The 20,183-nt window shown below is 44.1% G+C and overlaps 1 protein-coding gene across 5 annotated transcripts in view; it reads right to left on the reverse strand.

The window, feature by feature from the left end:
* Positions 1 to 7,994: 7,994 nt before the first annotated feature.
* ap3b1a (adaptor related protein complex 3 subunit beta 1a) overlaps positions 7,995 to 20,183 on the reverse strand; it is a 95,555-nt gene continuing 83,366 nt past the window's right edge. For all 5 annotated transcript variants that reach the window (XM_031802369.1, XM_020458212.2, XM_020458211.2 and 2 more), the window contains exon 27: positions 7,995 to 10,664. In XM_031802369.1, coding sequence (XP_031658229.1) covers positions 10,511 to 10,664 — 154 coding nt within the window. In that variant the 3' untranslated portion in view covers positions 7,995 to 10,510. The remainder of the gene's footprint in view (positions 10,665 to 20,183) is intronic.

Here is a 20,183-nt window from a genome sequence, read left to right on the forward strand (position 1 = left end):
ACATACAGGGGAGCCAGGCCCAGCCAATCGAAAATATATTTTTGCTAGAAAAAGACTTTCACACAGATATAAATACTCCTCAGTTTCATCAGCTGTCCGGATGGCTGGTCTCAGACGATCCCGCAGGTGAAGAAGCTGGATGTGGAGGTCCTGGGCTGGTGTGGTTGCAGGTGGTCTGAGGTTGTGAGGCCGGTTGGACTTACTGCAAAATGATCTAAAATGACATTGGGGGGGCGGCTTATGTTAGAGAAATTAACATTTAATTATCTAGCAATAGCTCTGGTGGACATTCCTGCAGTTAGCATGACAATTTCACATGCCCTCAAAACTTGAGGCATCTGTGACATTGTGTTGTGTGAGAAAACTGCACATTTTAGAGTGGCCTTTTATTGTCCCCAGTACAAGGTGCACCTGTATAATGATCATGCTGTTTAATCAGCTTCTTGATAAGACTGTCAGGTGGATGGATTAACTTGGCAAAGGAGAAATGTTTACTGACAGTGCTGTAAACAAATTTGTGCACAAAATAATATTACAGGTGTCGGCTATTCTTTGTTTGACACCCGACCTCAAGTAAAACAAGAACAACCATTCAGTCCCTTCCTATCTACAGTATCTATCGTTTCTTATACTCCTCTCTTTTCTGTCTATCCTGGAACTACCTCTTCATTGAGGCTCTTAATTCGCCTCTAATTCTGCGTGTCAGAACCGTGTTCCCCCCGCTGTCCCGCCAGCAACCCCCTGTCTCCCCGTTTTCAACCCTCTCTCTCTCCCGAGCTACTCAGCCCAATGACACAAGGCAAATTGCGTTTAATAAATTAGCTTAATGGATCCGGCGATCGGTTAGCGGCAGCGATGTTTCCTCTGGTTAAGCAAAACATTTATATCCTCCACATTCCCCCTTCTCTCTCTGTGAGAAGTGGAAACCGTGGAACCGGGCTTCCGGAGATGCACGTGCGAGCAATGAGGCCCAAAATAAAACCCTTCTTTGGGTGGTGCACACTTTCACTTCACTGTTGGTTTGCATTACAGGGATAGGCTATTTAGCTTGCCCTTGTTCGATGCGTAACTGGCCGTCCGTGGCAGTTACAGCATGATGATGGTAATCAGGCCTATAAAGCGTAATTGATTAAAGTTGGTTTGGATAAATGTTTTAATGCTGCTGTGCCAAAATAGTTCAGATTCATGCGTTTGGGAGCACAATTATTTTCATGGCGTGTGCCATTAGACTACATCTTCATCATCATCTGAGGAAGTTGTCACCTTTAAAAATCACACCCTCTTTAGCGAGATCATCCAACCCAGTTTAAATGGTGTGGTGCGCCTATGCTGTGGGTTAAATGTCAATGACGATATGACCCCCTCCTCCCCTCCTTTACGGCCTCTGCATGTGTGGTTGCGCAAAACAATCTCATCGGACATTATTGATGTTACAGATGTTATAGTAATCAAATTATCGGCGTGTGAAGGGCCTCATCGTCACTGTGTCGCCTGATAAATTACAGTAAAGGTCACAGACTGCTGCAACTTTATATAGGAGCGATCTCCGGTTCACACAGCAACGCTCAGGTGAGCTCCTCCAGGGCCTCGCGCCGCTGACACATTTCCGTTCAGGTTAACGGGTTTCTCACCCGAGGGGCAGAGGCAGGCAGGGTGCCCTAAATGGCTGTTGTATGGTCTGAACTTCAGAGATTTTCAACGTCAACTTTAATAAAGTTACACTGGACTAAAGGTTTGAACTAGTATGGCTGAATGGAGTACCATGGGGAGCCAACTACCTGTAGCGGTGTAGGCCATCTACATGGGCTTATCCCAGAGGTCAGTAATGTGCAGCGTCACATAAAACAGTCGCTATCCACTGACTTGTGGTGCTGAACATCATACAAGAGCCCCGATTTTGTCGCTGCCAGTGGTTCTGAAATGGTACCGAAAAGTTTTAAAGGAAAACAACACATTGCCTTTATTGATGATTCAATACACACAAATCTATGCAGTCGTTTCGGTTGGTTCGAGCTCTGAAGCGAACAATATTCTGAGCTGATTATCCAATTACGCTACTTTTAATAATTTGTTTAGATTGCTGAATTTAATTAAAGAACCTGTCATAACAGTGGCGGATCAGAGTTTGATCTGAAAGGACTTTTCCACATTAAGTGCTGTTTTTATCACCGTCTTTTAAAATAAATGTTTATGGAAAAAAGTCGCTCTAACCATCTGAGCATCCAACTGCTTTTGATAGTCTCCTGACACTACACCTGACATAGCCTCTAGGGAGGGATGTGTGTGACTTTTCGTAGAAGGCAGCCATTCATAGAGAATAGGCAACACATGGGTCTGTCTGTCTGTATATATAAAAATCATATTCTCAAAATCTAAATGTGGCGTCATCAAAGAAGTGACCATTCAGATATGAATTCATCGTTTTATCAAAAAGGCTAAATTTGGTAGAATATCAGGTCACTGTTGAGGTGCACCAGTACTCGAGTTATGGCACTGCTGTGGTTGTGTCGGGGGGAGGGAGGAGAGATGCAGGGAGGGAGGAGAGAAGCAGGGTGGGACGGAGACGGAGGCTTTGCCGCTGTCACTCTCGGCCACATTAATTCACACGCAATTAGATGTCAGAACGCGCAGGGCTTCTCTGTTTGATGATCGCCTTGGGCTGCGCGAGCCACTAATCAGGAGAGTAAACTCCGCTATATTTCAATTTGGGAGAGCGCTCTTCCGCTAAGGGGGGCCCTGGCACTGCGATAAATAAAACGCCCATTTACTCCACCGCCTCTTGGAGTCATCCAAACTGCACGCAGCGCCTCGCCATCACCAAGCCCCCTAATCATAGCCTACATTTAGGGAACCCACATAAATCACACAATTGGAAACGACATGATTAGGGATGCCGTATAACTACAGCACTGCCTGGCTGTTTCGGCTATTCCTAGTCGTCGATTGGTTGAAATAATTTTCAATCAAAAACTAAATGACATTGACGATTAGTAACACATTTTCAAATAGAAGGCTAAAGCATACTGTTTATTTTATAGTAGTCCATTTAGGCCTTGGAGTGATTTGGTCACAGGTCTAGTCTAGAATAGAATAGGAGAGCGTGAAGAGTGACAAGTTTACAACTATTAGGCGAGTAATCCCCGGTATTTAGACACATCTGTCTTTCACCACACGACACAGTCTCTACCGAAGTGCCCCGAACTCCTTTCAAATGTTAACCAGCCTGTTCCTGAGCTCGTTAAAGTATTAATTGTATGAATATAGTCCATTTTTATAAGCCCCAATGGCTTCGCCGCCGCCCTTCCAATAGGTTACTTCTAACTCTCTAAACGGAGTGGATTTGAGTGAAGTACAGCACATAATCTCTATTCAAATATTTCCATATGACAACTGCTTACCGACCACTCCAATTAAAGGCCAGTCACTTTCTATTTGAGCCGTTCCATGGAGAGCCAGGCGGGTACGTGGAGAGAACAATACAACCCTTTAAAAAGCTTTTTATTTCTCAAAACTGCAGATCGACTGGACTGGCCCAAGAGCCGCCTCTGAGAACCTCTAAACCGCAGGCCAGGGACCTCAAGGGGATTAAGGGGTGGACATGGAGGTTTGGAGGGGTATCAAAACTGTCATTTTTTTCTCTCTCTCCAAACAAAGTGGCAGTCTGTGCGGTGCTTGCATGCTCATCATCATGAAAATGAGATGCGCATTTAAATCTGAGAGCGCGAGCGAGTCCACCGCCTGTGGCCACTGCAGGAGTATACCTGCCCGCCCCACAAGGCCCGTGGGTTAATTAATTGGGCCTGAATGCGAACAAGCGCGAGGAGAAGCAGCCAGCAGCAGCGAGGGTTTGATACTCTACATCTGTGGTTTTTAGAAGAAACATTCAGTCCCCCTCCACACACCCCATCTACGCGCATGAGGGAGGATTTTAAATAGGAAATTAGCATTCAGATGAGAGCGCATGCATGGAGCGAGGCACTCGGACGGGAGGCCTCTGAAAAGAGAGGGAGCAGGGATGAGGTATATTAATGACTCCACGCGCACTCCCGTGACATAATCTCCAAACGCTAAAATGGGAGTTCTCCATCGACACGCTATTGGCATAGTCCCCCGCTGGATCGGTTCTAAGTTCACACACACAAATAGACAATTTGTCAAACATTCTGATCTAGCGATGTTGGTGTGTGGTTGTGCCTGGAATGGGTTTTACACAGTTTGAGCTGGTTGTTCCCAATATAAATTACAGTAGGCTAATTGTTTGTTCTCAATACAAATTCTAGTAATCTCCTCACCATTCAGAGTCACTGACTCCAAATGTCAAATGCTCTTGTCATATTGACCAACATTTATCTTTACACAATTAATATTGAATGGAAAACATATGTATCCCTCATTTCTTGTCTTGTTGGACTTGGGCCTATATAATGATCAATTCACTCTATAAGACAACCAACATTTGGTGAAGAAACATGTTAAAACATTTAATGCAAACATGTGAAGGGTCCATGGATTGAGGAGACCTCACTGCTTTGCTGCTGCCAACCATGTTATGTACAGTCTTCTCAGTTCACAAAAATAAAATACACTGATTTAACATGGGCCCTAAAACAACACATTTCATTTGTGGAAACGTTTTTAATTTAAAAACAGACCATTTCCTTTTTCATTTGGTGCAAATGAGAAAGCATTATTTACCTTTTGTACCCACTTTGCATCTTTTCATGCTTTTAGACAAACACATGTATCTCAGCTCAGAACCTTTTCAACCCTAATGGTCTGTCAATGAGACCCCTAATTTAAAAAGCTACATGGTGGATCAACCCAAATAGATATTGCCTGGCTGTGTGTTCTCCTTTTCTCCACTGACTTTTACAGTCGCGGCTGGAGAGGGAGGAAGAGGCAAATGCAAAGTGCTTGTATAGGCCAGGAAGGGTACCAGCCCTGAGCACTCCACTCCACTATGCTTTATTGTGTAGGCCCTGTGAAATACAGGTCTTCATTAGGGGCCTGCCTGGAGAGGAGGGCTGCCAGGGGCTTTGTGAGTGTGAATCATAGAGGTTTATGCGTCTTTTGTGTGGCTAATACTCCACTATTTCAGACTGAGTCTGTTTTAGTGCAAGCATTTATGGGCCCAAATTGCTACTGAATAGGACAGTCAAGCACTTTAACGCCACTCACCTTCCTCTCACCCCTTTTAACTTATTACCTTACATTAACACATTTGAACCTGTCAGGGGCCTCATGCCTAGCTCCTCACTACTTTCAGATAAATGATGATCAAGGTAAATAAAGTGCTTGTGTAGGTGGGGCGCAAAATGTGTTTACCTCGGCTTGAATCAACACACTAAATCTTTTTATCCCCTCATCCTCGTTAATGAAGCCAATCTCCGTTTGGACTGCGTTGATCACTCTTTAATGCACTCCGCTGGTTTTTACAGCGCAATCAAACACTAATTAAGAACTGGGGAGGGTGGAGAGGGTGGTTTCTTACAGAGAGCCATCATAAAGGCATTCTATGTTTCCATTGTGCGTTCACTTGGAGAGCACAGAAGAGAGGAGAGGCAAAATGCACCTGGCTGCATGCCGCTCCTCAAATTACTTGGTTTGCTAACACTTTACATGAAAGTATACTTTATAAAGGGTTTATAAATCGATTATAAAATATATAAAATAGGTTTTGAAAACGTTGTAGTGGAATGTTTTACTGCAAAAAAGTTAAAATGCAAGTACTTGGCAAATACATTTAAAGTAAATGTATATCTCATGAGACTGGGTTACTCTATCACTATGGACATTTCTATTAGTGTGTACGCTCACAGGTACAAATGCACGCATTCCACCCCCCCATCTCAACAGAACATTTTCTTCCCCTACTTCAGTCTGCACACAGCAGATAGATACACATGTGAAGCCAGAAAAGAGTAAAGTGAAAAATCTAATGTACTGAAAGCCTGAATGTGTGTGTCGTCCTAACGAAGACTCGATTGAACATTTCTGAGTGGGAAGATGTAGTTCATTAGTCTCCATGCTTCAGAGCAGCATTTAAAAGAAACTTCAGCTCAGAAAAAAATCTAATTACAATAAAGGAGAGTCACACAATAGCTGTGAAGCATCAATTTAAGCCTAATCACCACAATCACCATCCCCAGGGGTCCCCTGGTGACAGACAGAGATGGGTTTGGGGGAGAAGATTGTATTTGGGGTGGATATGACACTTTCCACTTCCCTCCAAAACATAGTATTCATCAAACCCTATTCTGTTCCACTTTATCTCACAAATGAATAAAATCAACGTTTAAGTATTATGGTTTGTAAATGGTCTCTGCATTGACTGAACATGTGAGTTTTTGTTTGCAAGTATTTATTTTGATTTGTTATCATATTGGAGGGTAATCAATGTGGAGAGACAATGTACATCTGCAAATACATCTGCTGTAATACATGTTTGCATGTACAGGTAAAATAAGTGGTGGGAGAGATGGAAAAACCTTGAAGTTGCTGAGGAATTAAGAGCAGGAGGTCTGACTGTGGAAGGAGTCTGGAATAGAGACCCTGACTGTGAGGAAGGAGTCTGGATTAAAGGCCCTGACTGTGAGGAAGGAGTCTGGATTAAAGGCCCTGACTGTGAGGAAGGAGTCTGGATTAAAGGCCCTGACTGTGAGGAAGGAGTCTGGATTAAAGGCCCTGACTGTGAGGAAGGAGTCTGGATTAAAGGCCCTGACTGTGAGGAAGGAGTCTGGATTAAAGGCCCTGATTGTGAGGAAGGAGTCTGGATTAAAGGTCTACAGTTCCTGTTAGTGTACGGATGAAGACCTAAAAGGTTGAAACGTCACCTTTCAGTTCAGGTATAGGCTTCATCTTTTTCTGGTAATATAGCCCTATATTATACCGTATATTACTGATATTCAAAGGTGTGTTAGAGAGTGCAAGCTCGCTAGGGAAGGTGTCTTTGAAATGTAATGTGTGTGTGTGTGTATATGTCTGCACATCTGTGCACAGGGAGACACTGTGGTTAATGAGAAGTGCCTTATCTGCTCAGGTCAGACAGCAGTTTCCTTTAGTGTCTGTCTGGGACCCTCTCTATCCCTCCTATCCCCCTTTCTACCCCATCCCTCCCTTTGGCAATAAGACAGGCGTGTCCTTAACTGGGACCTTCTTTTTCCCTCCCTCATGTCCCTCTCTCCTATTCTCAGACAGACACCATGAAAAGTCCATATTAACAGGCCCATCATGTCGCCCTGAGAGAGCGAGCACGAAATCAAGCTGTCACCACAGAGGGGAGAGGGAGAGAGGCAGGCCCCTCACCCCCAGCCCATTATAGTAGGTGCCAACCTGGGAGATGGATCACACATGCAGGGAGAGTAGACTAGTGGGTGTGGGTGTGTGTGTGTGTGCTTCTTAGTTTGTCTACATCAGCCTTTCTACAGTTTCTTATCCAGTCAAAGACATTGAATACAAGACCAAGAAGGCCCAGTTTAGTTGTTCTTCGTATTGTTTCCATTCACACAACTTAGCCGCTGCCTACATCAAATTAGGAAGATGACTGAACTTTGAGATAGATGTGGAGCTGTTGCCGTGGTGATGTGATGATCACATCAAGGAGGAGCAAAAAACAACCACCAACGTCTGGTATAATAAGCACTGTAATGTTTCCGTTCCTTTAATCAGTCAGATCAGGTAGCTAGTCAGATGAAAACCTTATCAACATAACTATCTAAGATATGTCTGCTATCATGCTTCAATTTTGCCAATCACCAAAAATAAACTTTTGTTTTATTGAGAGGAAAATAAATCAAATGAATATGAAATAATTAAGAACATTAAATTGCTACTTAGACTGCCTGTCTGTGTCCTGCTTGTGTTCTGTATTACAACGTCATTATAGTTACAGACAAAGACGTTTGTCCAACATGTTGATGATGTCGTTAACAGTAACTTTGACGTGCGACCCCATTTGGCAAAAAAATAAAACCACAACACCATGTAACAAAACATTATGTAATCAACGGCCAATGTTTACTTCTTTAATTGGAGCTATTACAAAATCAGCCTGACAGTACTTTTGACAGTATTCAATCTGAAGGAAGTATGGTTGGAAGTAACTGAAATGCATCAGAAAGGTATTGGGATGTTCAGAAGATCATCAGGCAATCATTTTGTATGATCTTCAGTGTCATCATTGATGAGGTTCTTTTCCCCCTCTGATTTAGTGGCTGGTCCTGTCCACTCTGTTCTAATGAGTCTTGAACAGCTTGTGGTCATTGTAGAGGGAAACAGAAGACACAGGTGTTCCTGAGAGTCTTATCTTTTCAGTGATGGGGTCATAATATGTTGTAGCTTAATAAACCATTCAAAAGATAGAGCCATATTTGTAGGAAGAAAACAGAAAACACTGTTTATTAGAACTGCATCTAGTGTCTACTATGAAATAAGTGTTCATTTCAGAGTTTCACTCGCGGACCGTTGTACAACATGTTGATCATCATGTTCTTTAAAGTAACAGCAGACTAAGAGGTTTGTACAACATACCTTTCACAATAAAGTAGCACATGCACAGAAGGTATGGTTGTTTAGCTATTGGGGAGAGGCATCCAGAGAATCAGGTCACTCAGCCACTCAGAATATTTAAATGAACATGCTGTTGGTACCACCTTTGTTTGTTGTTATCAAATGATAATTGTCCGCTCTCACGTATTTCCTGATTTGTGTTGTAATGGAAAATGCCAATCTAGTAAAATGTACAGTCTGTTGGATGTTGACTTAGTGTTGCCAAAACAGACGTAAGGTCTTTGCTGGATCGAATCCCTGAGCAGGTAGAAATCTGCGTTCTGCCCAAGCAAGGCAGTTAACCCACTGTTCCCCGGGCACCGAAGACGTGGATGTTGATTATGGCAGCCCCCAGCACCTCTCTGATTAAGAGGGGTTGGGTTAAATGCAGAAGACACATTTCAGTTGAAGGCATTCAGTTTTACAACTGACTAGGTATCCCCCTTTCCCTAATGCTAACTGGAACATGAAAGAAAGCATCTAAGATACCGTACATATTCATTACAACAACACCGAACCAATCTCCATAGTGGAAACAATATCTAATGCAAACATACATGACTTCAGTTCAGCCCAGTAAGCTACAAGTATAGCTACAAGTATGAAGCATCAGGCCAGCACGTCTGTGTTGAGTAAAGTCTGATTTAGCATCAGGCCATTCCTTCTCTAAATGGGACATAAAAACGTCAAGCCGAGAGTGTAAAAGCTCCAGATTTGTGTGTGTGTGTGGATCAGACGGAGCTGTAAGTTACAGCTGCAGTAGGCCTTAACGGCTTGTGTCATAATGGCAGATAAAGCCGTTTCTATACACTGCCAGTTGCAGCTCTCGCTGTGTGTGTCTGAGAGGGGAAAATGGCAGAAGAAGTGGGTGTGAAAAAATGTTTTGCGGTCTGTTGTAGTGATTGTCTATGGCCTGTCGGTGTGTGTGTGTGATGAACAGCTGGCAGGGGGAGTATGTGCGTAGGGAGAGGTGATGGATGATCTAACAGGTGTTCTCTATAGCCCTCAGAGACACCTCGCTTATGAGCTGGAAAACACAGCCAGACAAACCACAACACAAACACTGCACCCAACACACAAACACACTATACTCTAACACAGCCAGACACAAAACACAGCACCCTAACCCAACACAACGCATCCTAACCCAACCCAACATTGCATCCTAGCCAACGCACCGAACCCAAGACCCAGTTAGTCACACTGCACCACAACCCTACCCACAAACACACTGGAAAACAACCCGACACACTAACCAAACACACAAAGTACCACAATCAAGAGAGACTCATTCAAAACAACCGTCAACAACCATAGTTCACGTTACAGTTTTAATATATATTCAGTTCTTTTCACCAAAAGTGATACAGACCTCATTGAATGATGAACACATTTTTGGTTACCTGGTCTGGGGAGACACAGAGTCTCCGGTCTGGGGAGACACAGAGTCTCCGGTCTGGGGAGACACAGAGTCTCCGGTCTGGGGAGACACAGAGTCTCCGGTCTGGGGAGACACAGAGTCTCCGGTCTGGGGAGACACAGAGTCTCCGGTCTGGGGAGACACAGAGTCTCCGGTCTGGGGAGACACAGAGTCTCCGGTCTAGGGAGACACAGAGTCTCCGGTCTAGGGAGAAACAAGAGTCCTGTTGAAATGAACATTGATGCTCATTGCTGACAATAGACTGTCACAGTGTAAAAAAATATGATGAGGTGTGTGTATGAGTGTGTACCGTATGAGAGGATGTTTAAGCATGAGAGAAACCATATCAATCTATTTGCCTGCATGTAAGTGTGTATTTGCGTGACAGAGAATGAAAGAGAGGAAGAAGAATTGAGATTGGGAGACAGAAATAAATGTTGTGTATGTGTGTTTTTGCATGCATGCATGTGTATGAGACCTCTCCATGGCAGCTGTGCATTTCTCCCTGTGTTGGAGGACTAGGGCTAGGGGGCGCTGTAGACTCTAGGCCTGGGCCAGGGCCAGTTTAAGGTCTCGGAGCAGCATGGAGCCCATGACACTCTTCTCTGTGTTGATGGTGATCAGGGCTGTAGACTCCCCCCTCAGCTCCACCGTCACCAGCACCACAGCTCCACTATTGGCCGTCTTACCAGCAAACCTACAGGGAACAGGATATACAAGACTGGGTTACAGCACCAACAGGATACTGGGTTACAGGACTGACTGGATACAAGATACAGGGTTACAGGTCTGACTGGATACAAGATACAGGGTTACAGGTCTGACTGGATACAAGGTACAGGGTTACAGGACTGACTGGATACAAGATACAGGGTTACAGGTCTGACTGGATACAAGAGACAGGGTTACAGGACTGACTGGATACAAGATACAGGGTTACAGGACTGACTGGATACAAGATACAGGGTTACAGGTCTGACTGGATACAGGGTTACAGGACTGACTGGATACAGGGTTACAGGACTGACTGGATACAAGATACAGGGTTACAGGACTGACTGGATACAAGATACAGGGTTACAGGTCTGACTGGATACAGGGTTACAGGTCTGACTGGATACAAGATACAGGGTTACAGGACTGACTGGATACAAGATACAGGGTTACAGGACTGACTGGATACAGGGTTACAGGACTGACTGGATACAGGGTTACAGGACTGACTGGATACAAGATACAGGGTTACAGGACTGACTGGATACAAGATACAGGGTTACAGGTCTGACTGGATACAAGATACAGGGTTACAGGACTGACTGGATATACAGCGGCAAGAAAAATGATGTGAACCCTTTGGAAATAACTGGATTATAAATTGGTCATAAAATTTGATCTGATTTTCATCTGGGTCACAACAATACACAAACACAGTTTGCTTAAACTAATAACACACAAACAATTATAGGTTTTCATGTCTTTATTGAACACAGTGTAAACATTCACAGTGCAGGGTGGAAAAAGTATGTGAACCCTTGGATTTAATAACTGGTTGACCCTCCTTTGGCAGCAATAACCTCAACCAAACGTTTTCTGTAGTTGTGGATCAAACCTGCACAACAGTCAGGAGGAATTTTGGGCCATTCCTCTCTACAAAACTGTTTCAGCAATATTCTTGGGATGTCTGGTGTGAACTGCTCTTGAGATCATGCCACAGCATCTAAAATCGGGTTGAGGTCAGGACTCTGACTGGGCCACTCCAGAAGGCGTATTTTCTTCTGTTGAAGCCATTCTGTTGTTGATTTACTTCTGTTGATTTACTTCAGCCTAAAATTCTCCTGCAAAATGTCTTGATAAACTTGGGAATTCATTTGTCCGTCGATGATAGAAAACTGTCCAGGCCGAGGCAGCCCCAAACCATGATGCTCCCTCCACCATACTTTACAGTTGGGATGAGGTTTTGATGTTGGTGTGTCCACACAGTGTTGTGTTCCTTCCAAACAACTCAGCTGTAGTTTCATCTGTCCACAGAATATTTTGGCAGTAGCGCTGAAGAACATCCAGGTGAACTTTTGCAAACTTCAGACATGCAGCAATGTTTTTTTTTTGGACATCAGTGGCTCCTTCCGTGGTGTCCTCCCATGAACACCCATCTTGTAATTTTTTTTTTTACATATTGTAGACTCGTCAACAGAGATGTTCGCATGTTCCAGAGATTTCCGTCTTTAGCTGACACTATAGAATTCTTCTTAACCTCACTGAGCATTCTGCGCTGTGCTCTTGCATTCATCTTTGCAGGATGGCCACTCCTAAGGAGAGTAGTAACAGAGCTGAACTTTCTCCATTTATAGACATTTTGTCTTACCGTGGACGGATGAAGATCAAGGCTTTTCAAGATACTTTTGTAACCCTTTCCATCTTTATGCAAGTCAACAACAACTCTTAATCTTAGGTCTTCTGAAATCTCTTTTGTTCGAGGCATGGTTCACATCAGTCAATGCTTCTTGTGAATAGCAACCTCAAATTTTGTGAGTGTTTTTTATAGGGCAAGGGAGCCCCAACCAACATCTCCAATCTCGTCTCATTGATTGGACTCCAGGTTGGCTGACTCCAATTAGCTTTTGGAGAAGTCATTAGCCTAGGGGTTCACATACTTTTTCCAACCTACACTGTGAATGAGTAAATTATGTATTCAATATAGACAAGAATAACACCATCATTTGTGTTTTATTAGTTTAAGCACACTATGTTTGTCTATTGTTGTGACTTAGATGAAGATCGGATCAAATTCGAGTTGTGAACAACTGTAGCATTTTGGCGTTATAATAAGGTTGGTAGCAACATGGAAATCGTTGTGGAAATCTGTTGCTGCTCAAGTCCACTACAAAATCCACAATCCAATGCTCTTTCTATGGGCTGGCTAGCTACACACAATAATACCAAAGACAATATCAGCATGTAACGGAGCTAAACTCAGCAAAAAAAGAAAGGTCCTCTCACTGTCAACTGCATTTATTTTCAGCAAACTTAACATACGTAAATATTTGTATGAACATAACAATATTCAACAACTGAGACATAAACTGATCAAGTTCCACAGACATGTGACTAACAGAAATTGAATAAATGTGTCCCTGAACAAAGGGGGGGGGGGGGGGGGGGAAGTCAAAATCAAAAGTAACAGTCAGCATCTGGTGTGGCCACCAGCTGCATTAACCTCTTGAAATTTGGGGGCACTATTTTCATTTTTGGAAAAATAACGTTCCCACAGTAAACGGGCTATTTTTCAGGACCAGATAATAGAATATGCATAGAATTGACAGCTTAGGATAGAAAACACTAAAGTTTCCAAAACTGTAAAAAATATTGTCTGTGAGTATAACAGAACTGATATTGCAGGCGAAAGCCTAAGAAAAATCCAATCAGGAAGTGACTCTTATTTAGAAACCTCTGCGTTCCTATGCGTCCCTATTGAGCATGGAAAGGGATATCAACCAGATTCCTTTTTCTATGGCTTCCCTAATGTGTCTAGTGTCACAAGACAGTTTCAGGCTTTTATTTTGAAAAATGAGTGTGAGCGACAACATTGCGTCAGTGGTCAGCTGGTGGCTCTGAGTGATATGTGCGTAATAGACAAATGCGGCCATTGTTTCTCTCGCTCCTACTAAGAAGCCAACTTCCCCGGTTGATATATTATCGAATAGATATTTGAAAAACACCATGAGGATTGATTATAAAAAACGTTTGCTATGTTTCCGTCGATATTATGGATGTAATTTGTAATATTTTTCAGCGCTGTCACGACCGCAATTTCCGGTCAATTTCTCAGCCAAACGTGAAGAACAAATGGAGCTATTTCGGCTACAAATATAATCTTTATGGAAAAAAGGAACATTGGCTATCTAACTGGGAGTCTCGTGAGTGAAAACATCCAAAGCTCATCAAAGGTAAACAATTTAATTTTATTCCTTTTCTGATTTTCGTGACCAAGCTGCCTGCTGCTAGCTAGGCATAATACTATGCCAGGCTATCGATACATTTACACAAATGCTTGTCTTTCAAAATCTGAAAAGGCTAAGCTGTGTTTCAATATATTTCACTTGTGATTTCATGAATATGAATATTTTCTAGTAATATTTTTGGTCCGTTGCGTTATGCTAATTAGTGTCAGTTGATGACAATTCTCCCGGATCCGGGAGCGGTAGTTCCAAGAGGTACTGCAGTGCATCTCCTCCTCATGGACTGCACCAGATTTGCCAGTTCTTGCACCAGATTTGCCACTCTTCCACCAAGGCACCAGCAAGTTCCCAGACATTTCTGGGGGGAATGACCCTAACCCTCACCCTCCGATCCAACAGGTCCCAGATGTGCTCAATGGGATTGAGATCTGGGCTCTTCGCTGGCCATGGCAGAACACTGACATTCCTGTCTTGCAGGAAATCACGCACAGGACGAGCAGTATGGCTGGTGGAATTGTCATGCTGGAGGGTAATGTCAGTATGAGCCTGCAGGAAGGGTACCACAAGAGGGAGGAGGATGTCTTCCCTGTAATGCACAGCGTTGCGATTGCCTACAATTACAACAAGCTCAGTCCGATGATGCTGTGACACACCGCCCAAAACCATGACGGACCCTCCACCTCCAAATCGATCCCGCTCCAGAGTACAGGCCTCGGTGTAATGCTCATTCCTTTGACGATAAACACGAATCCGTCCATCACCCCTGGTGAAACAAATCCGCGACTCGTCAGTGAAGAGCACCTTTTGCCAGTCCTGTCTGGTCCAACGACGGTGGGTTTGTGCCCATAGGCAACGTTGTTGCCAGTGATGTCTGGTGAGGACCTGCCTTACAACAGGCCTACAAGCCCTCAGTCCAGACTCTCTCAGCCTATTGCGGACAGTCTGAGCACTGATGGAGGGATTGTGAATTCCTGGTGAAACTCGGGCAGTTGTTGTTACCATCCTGTACCTGTCCCGCAGGTGTGATGTTCAGATGTACTGATCTTGTGCAGGTGTTGTTACACGTGGTCTGCCACTGCGAGGACGATCAGCTGTCCGTCCTGTCTCTGTCTTAGGCATCTCACAGTACGGACATTGCAATTTATTGCCCTGGCCACATCTACAGTCCTCATGCCTCCTTGCAGCATGGCTAAGGCATGTTCACACAGATGAGCAGGGACCCTGGGCATATTTCTTTTTGTGTTTTTCAGAGTCAGTAGAAAGGCCTCTTTTAGTGTCCTATGTTTTCATAACTGTGACCTTAATTGCCTAGTCTGTAAGCTGTTAGTCTCTTAATGACCGTTCCACTGGTGCATGTTCATTAATTGTTTATGGTTCATTGAACAAGCATGGGAAACAGTGTTTAAACCCTTTATAATGAAGATCTGTGAAGTTATTTGGATTATTACGAATTATCTTTGAAAGACATTGTCCTGAAAAAGGGACTTTTTGTTGTTGTTGCTGAGTTTAGTGAGCTGTAAAATTGCCTAAACAAACTGTACTATCAATTTAGGAGTCTACAATCTCACCATGTTGGGACTGCAGGTAGCCTAGTGGTTAGAGCATTGGGCCAGTAACTGAAAGGTTGCTAGATTGAATCCCGGAGCTGACAAGCTACAAATCGGTCGTTCTGCCCCTGAACAAGGCAGTTGCCGATGCTACGTCAATGGGCCGCGTGGTGCATTCTGGGCAATTCTGTGACAAGGAGCGCTCTCCTTCAAGGAGTGAATGTGAGTCTATTGGGTGCTAGCTAAAAAACACAATATTAGCATGAATTTAATCAACAAGAAGTACAACATAAATATTTTCCGAAATGTGTGATAATTAACATGCTGTCTGTAGTATCGTATAGCTTTGGAATTGTGACATAATGTACTTTAGAGGAAAATAGACACATTTCTCGACATATACACTGACTTTGAGAAGGGATTGCGTGGCAATTAGCTTAGCAATCACGTGACACAGCATGACAACGTGAATGCGATTGGTCGAAAGTCTGCTGGGTGGGGTGTTATATGTTCCTTATTTCATTGGATTCCCATCTCCTTTCTATAATATCTCTGGCAACTGCACCATGCAATGCACCCTGGACTAAAGTGGCAGACAAACAGGAAAAATGTGCTAGACCATCCGTTAAGTTAGGCATTTCTCGAGGTAGGAATATCGCAAAATTATGATCAATGGCTCATTATGATCAAGACATCCTTCCAAGTTATGACATCAGCCAGTATTGAAATCTGACATGTATGAGACGTTTTTGCGATCTAAATGTCATATTCCTATTAACTTCTAGTGTAGTGAGAGCGACTTTATCACGGTGCTACGTCATATTGGCCAGATTTCTGCCTGCGTGAACGGCAATAATTCAGATACACATGAAAACTGAAATTACCCAGGGAATCGATAGAACATCACTCAGATGCACAAAAACAATATAACATTTGAAATGGCTGAAACTTTCCTTTAACACACACCAAGCAGGCCCTCATAAATCCTCCATTAATACAATTCCCAAACACTACAAATCATGTAATTACCCAGCATTAGTGAGGGGGTGTCAGAGAGAGGGAGAGACAGAGAGATAGCCAGTCTATTATCCAGCTGACTAAAAAGCCATTAAGGAGGAGACACACTCCTTTTGTCAATCAAACATTCACCCCCTTTCCCCAGAGAGAGCAATAGAGTGTGTGTGGGGGGACCCTCCCTCCCCCAGGAGAATTCTCAGCAGCCCGGTTTCCTAGGATACCAGCCCCACAGACAGGGGGACTAAAATGGGGCACACATGGTGCCCATTGAGGGTGCTAACAAGAGCCAGGCAGTGTGCCTGACCCGGGGTGACCCAACCCAATCTTTAGGGTGACAGGCCTGTGCTGGGCCCCCTTCTCCCTCTTCCCTGTCCCCTCTGGTGCCCCACGTGGCTGACAGGCTGACACCACCCAGCCATCTGCCTCCGTTTAGCACTACATCCCTGGGACAAAGGCCCCCCGTGGACCCCTGGTTAGGCCTGACAAATACCCCACAAAGATCCGCTCTTAGAACTGACAAGCAGCCCTCCCTCAGGCCTGACAATAACTCAGTGAAGAGGAGAGGAGCCCCCCACAGCAGATAGAGAAGGATCAGAGCATGTTAGGAACAGGCCTGCAGACAGGACCAGGGGCCACTGGGCTGGCTATGTCTCTGTCTCTGGGTACAGCTAAACACCACCACCACCAACTAACACCCTATGGGATAGGGAGGAGGACACACCTTATGGGATAGGGAGGAGGACACACATATGTGCACACACACACACAACAGTGTGTCTGGCTGTGCCTCTCGGGAGCAGCTAAATTACCATCAACAGAGGAGAGGGAGTTTATCAGGCAGCTCTCAGTCCTCTCAGACTTAATTAAAATATTAGCCACTTCAACAGGACACACTCCACTGAAAACACCACTAATCCCTCTCTCCTTCATTCTAGCCCTCCACTCTTTCATTCTAGCCCTCTACTCTTTCATTCTAGCCCTCTACTCTTTCATTCTAGCCCTCTACTCTTTCATTCTAGCCCTCTACTCTTTCATTCTAGCCCTCCACTCTTTCATTCTAGCCCTCCACTCTTTCATTCTAGCCCTCCACTCTTTCATTCTAGCCCTCCACTCTTTTATTCTAGCCCTCCACGCTTTCAATCTAGCCCTCCACACTTTCATTCTAGCCCTCCACACTTTCATTCTAGCCCTCCACTCTTTCATTCTAGCCCTCCACTCTTTCATTCTAGCCCTCCACTCTTTCATTCTAGCCCTCCACTCTTTCATTCTAGCCCTCCACTCTTTCCTTTTCTCTTCTCGTTTAGCAATTGTGTAGGCCTAAATGTCATTTTTCAAATATACCAATCTAACGACGCCAATCTAAAAGGTCCGGCTACCAAAAACAGAGCTTTAGATATGTTTTAAAAAACTGCACAAACAATCATTTAAAAGCCCTACCCAGCCACTGTGTCCTGTGCTATAACCTCTTTCCACGTAAGCTGCATGAGGTGTGTGGTCACTGTGCCTTAAGGATTTTAGGGATGGGGGGGGGTTATCTCTCGCTCTCTCTTCAGGCCAGAAAACAGTATGTTTGATTTGTCAGTGGTTGGTGTGCTTTAAGTGTCTCTCTGTGGGTGTTACTTCCGTGTACAGGTCTGTCTGGTTGGTGTATGGTGAAACATTTGATCCTATAGTGCTGAGCTGTAGGCATCTGGGCAGGATTCTCCCTGGTTCTGATTTCACACCGAAGACTAGAGACGACACACTGAGGTGACCCCCCCCCCCCCACACATCATAAAAATAAAAAAACGTAACGAAGCACAGTGAAGTCCCGAGGAGCATCCATTTACAAACCAGACGTGATCCCAACTACACACACACACAGTAGGGGTGATAGTGGTCCTAACCAGGTCATTGGTATGCCCATGCTCTCCCCAGGCAGGCGTGAGAGGGGCTAAACACTGGATTAATTGCAGCGTATGAAAAGAAAAGCAAACGATAACCCCCGGACTTAGAGAGGAGGGATTGGCATCGATCGGCAGACTGCTGCTAAGCATCACTCTCCAATTATGTGTGATTCTCCTCAGTGGAAAGAGCCTCTCCCTGATGCCATCTGCCTCCAGTACACCTCCAACACCCCACCATGCAAACACTAAGTGGGCTTCACCTTTACATTCAACCTCAGGCTGGGTCAGGAAGAACAAGCATCAGTCTGCCACCCACCACAACCGACTGGCTGTACGAGAGACGTTACTGGATTGGATTTATGTAGAGCTTTTCCAGCACTTCCAGTACATTATATGAATACTCAACCAAAAATTCCAGAAAAACATTCAAGCAAACATTTGAAGTAAACATATGACTGGTCCGACATATAGCGGCTGCCTGGTAGACAACACTAACAGGCCCTGGCTGGTTAAAGCCATTAATGCAGCAGCATGCACCCAGCAACCCCACACTGAGATGAGCTTAACTGGCCTTCACTGGCCATGTGGTCAGATGAGTGTCCAAGACCAAGTGTCCTTCAGCAGGGTGGTCAGATCAGACCAGCTACAGCCAGATGGGTACTGCTATTAACCCCTATTAGAGAGCAGTACATTTCCCAGAACACCGCCATACGGACACTGAGTGGTCACACTGCAGCCCATATGGACACTGATGACCACTAGAGAGAGGGAGATAGAGGTGTGGGGGAGATGAAGGGATAAAGAACACTTCACAAGGACAGTATACAGATGTGTTAACTAATGCTGAGTTGGGGATTGGGAAGAGAGAAGACTCACACTCAATCACAGACATTGTTAGCAGTGTTATTGGATATGTTCATAACCATTGCTACTACTGTTATTATTTGATGGCACATTCAACAATAAAGCTCACAAACCCTGTAAAAACAGAATAATAAAAAATAAAAGCCCTTTGGGCTGCAATTTGTTTGTATTATAGGTGATAATCAAATAATGATTTTTACGAGTAATAAAATTATGGGATAAAATACTGAACATCCTCATTAATTTAAGACTAATAGGACAAAAAGCATATTTGCATTTAACTCCATTTCAGTCATCACCAAATGGAAATAAAATTGGATATATAAATATGTTATATTGAAGCAAAGTAAACATACAGCTTAAAATTCCCAAGGTGCACTTTTAAAAATGAAGGTCTCTAACCAACCAATGCATACAAATACGATCACATTTGCTTTCAAACGGAGTGAAAAATAGAGCAGATTTATTCTATTCCCCCTGTTTAGACACAAACAAGAACAGCTTTTTCTACATTTGCTTTTCTGCTTGATTTATTGCCAGCCTCCTTTCCATCAATCTATTGGGTTGTGTTGAGGTGGTTAGGTTTTCCTCCGTTAGTAAGGGCAGCTTGTAGAGTAGCAGTGCTGCACCCTGCTGGTGATGAACAGGACTGCATGGCTGAGAGGGAGAAGAGGTGCACTATACACCCATGTACACACGTGCACAAACCAAAGATAACCCGATATGCAGCTAGCATTCTTCCTTAAATTATTCTAATAGCCACAATATCAAATGTAATATAGTATTGTGGCTAATACCACCACACAATATAAACGTGATACCATGTAAGATCATCACTTCAAGGCTGAACCCTGACCTCCAGGGAGAGCGCCTCATTTGTGTGCTGGTGCCCAGGCAGGAGAGGCCTGTCCCTAGGGAGGAGGAGAGGGGGTCCTAGTGGAGTTCA

The sequence above is a fragment of the Oncorhynchus kisutch genome, linkage group LG23 (assembly GCF_002021735.2).
Source record: "Oncorhynchus kisutch isolate 150728-3 linkage group LG23, Okis_V2, whole genome shotgun sequence".
Lineage (NCBI taxonomy): Eukaryota > Metazoa > Chordata > Actinopteri > Salmoniformes > Salmonidae > Oncorhynchus > Oncorhynchus kisutch.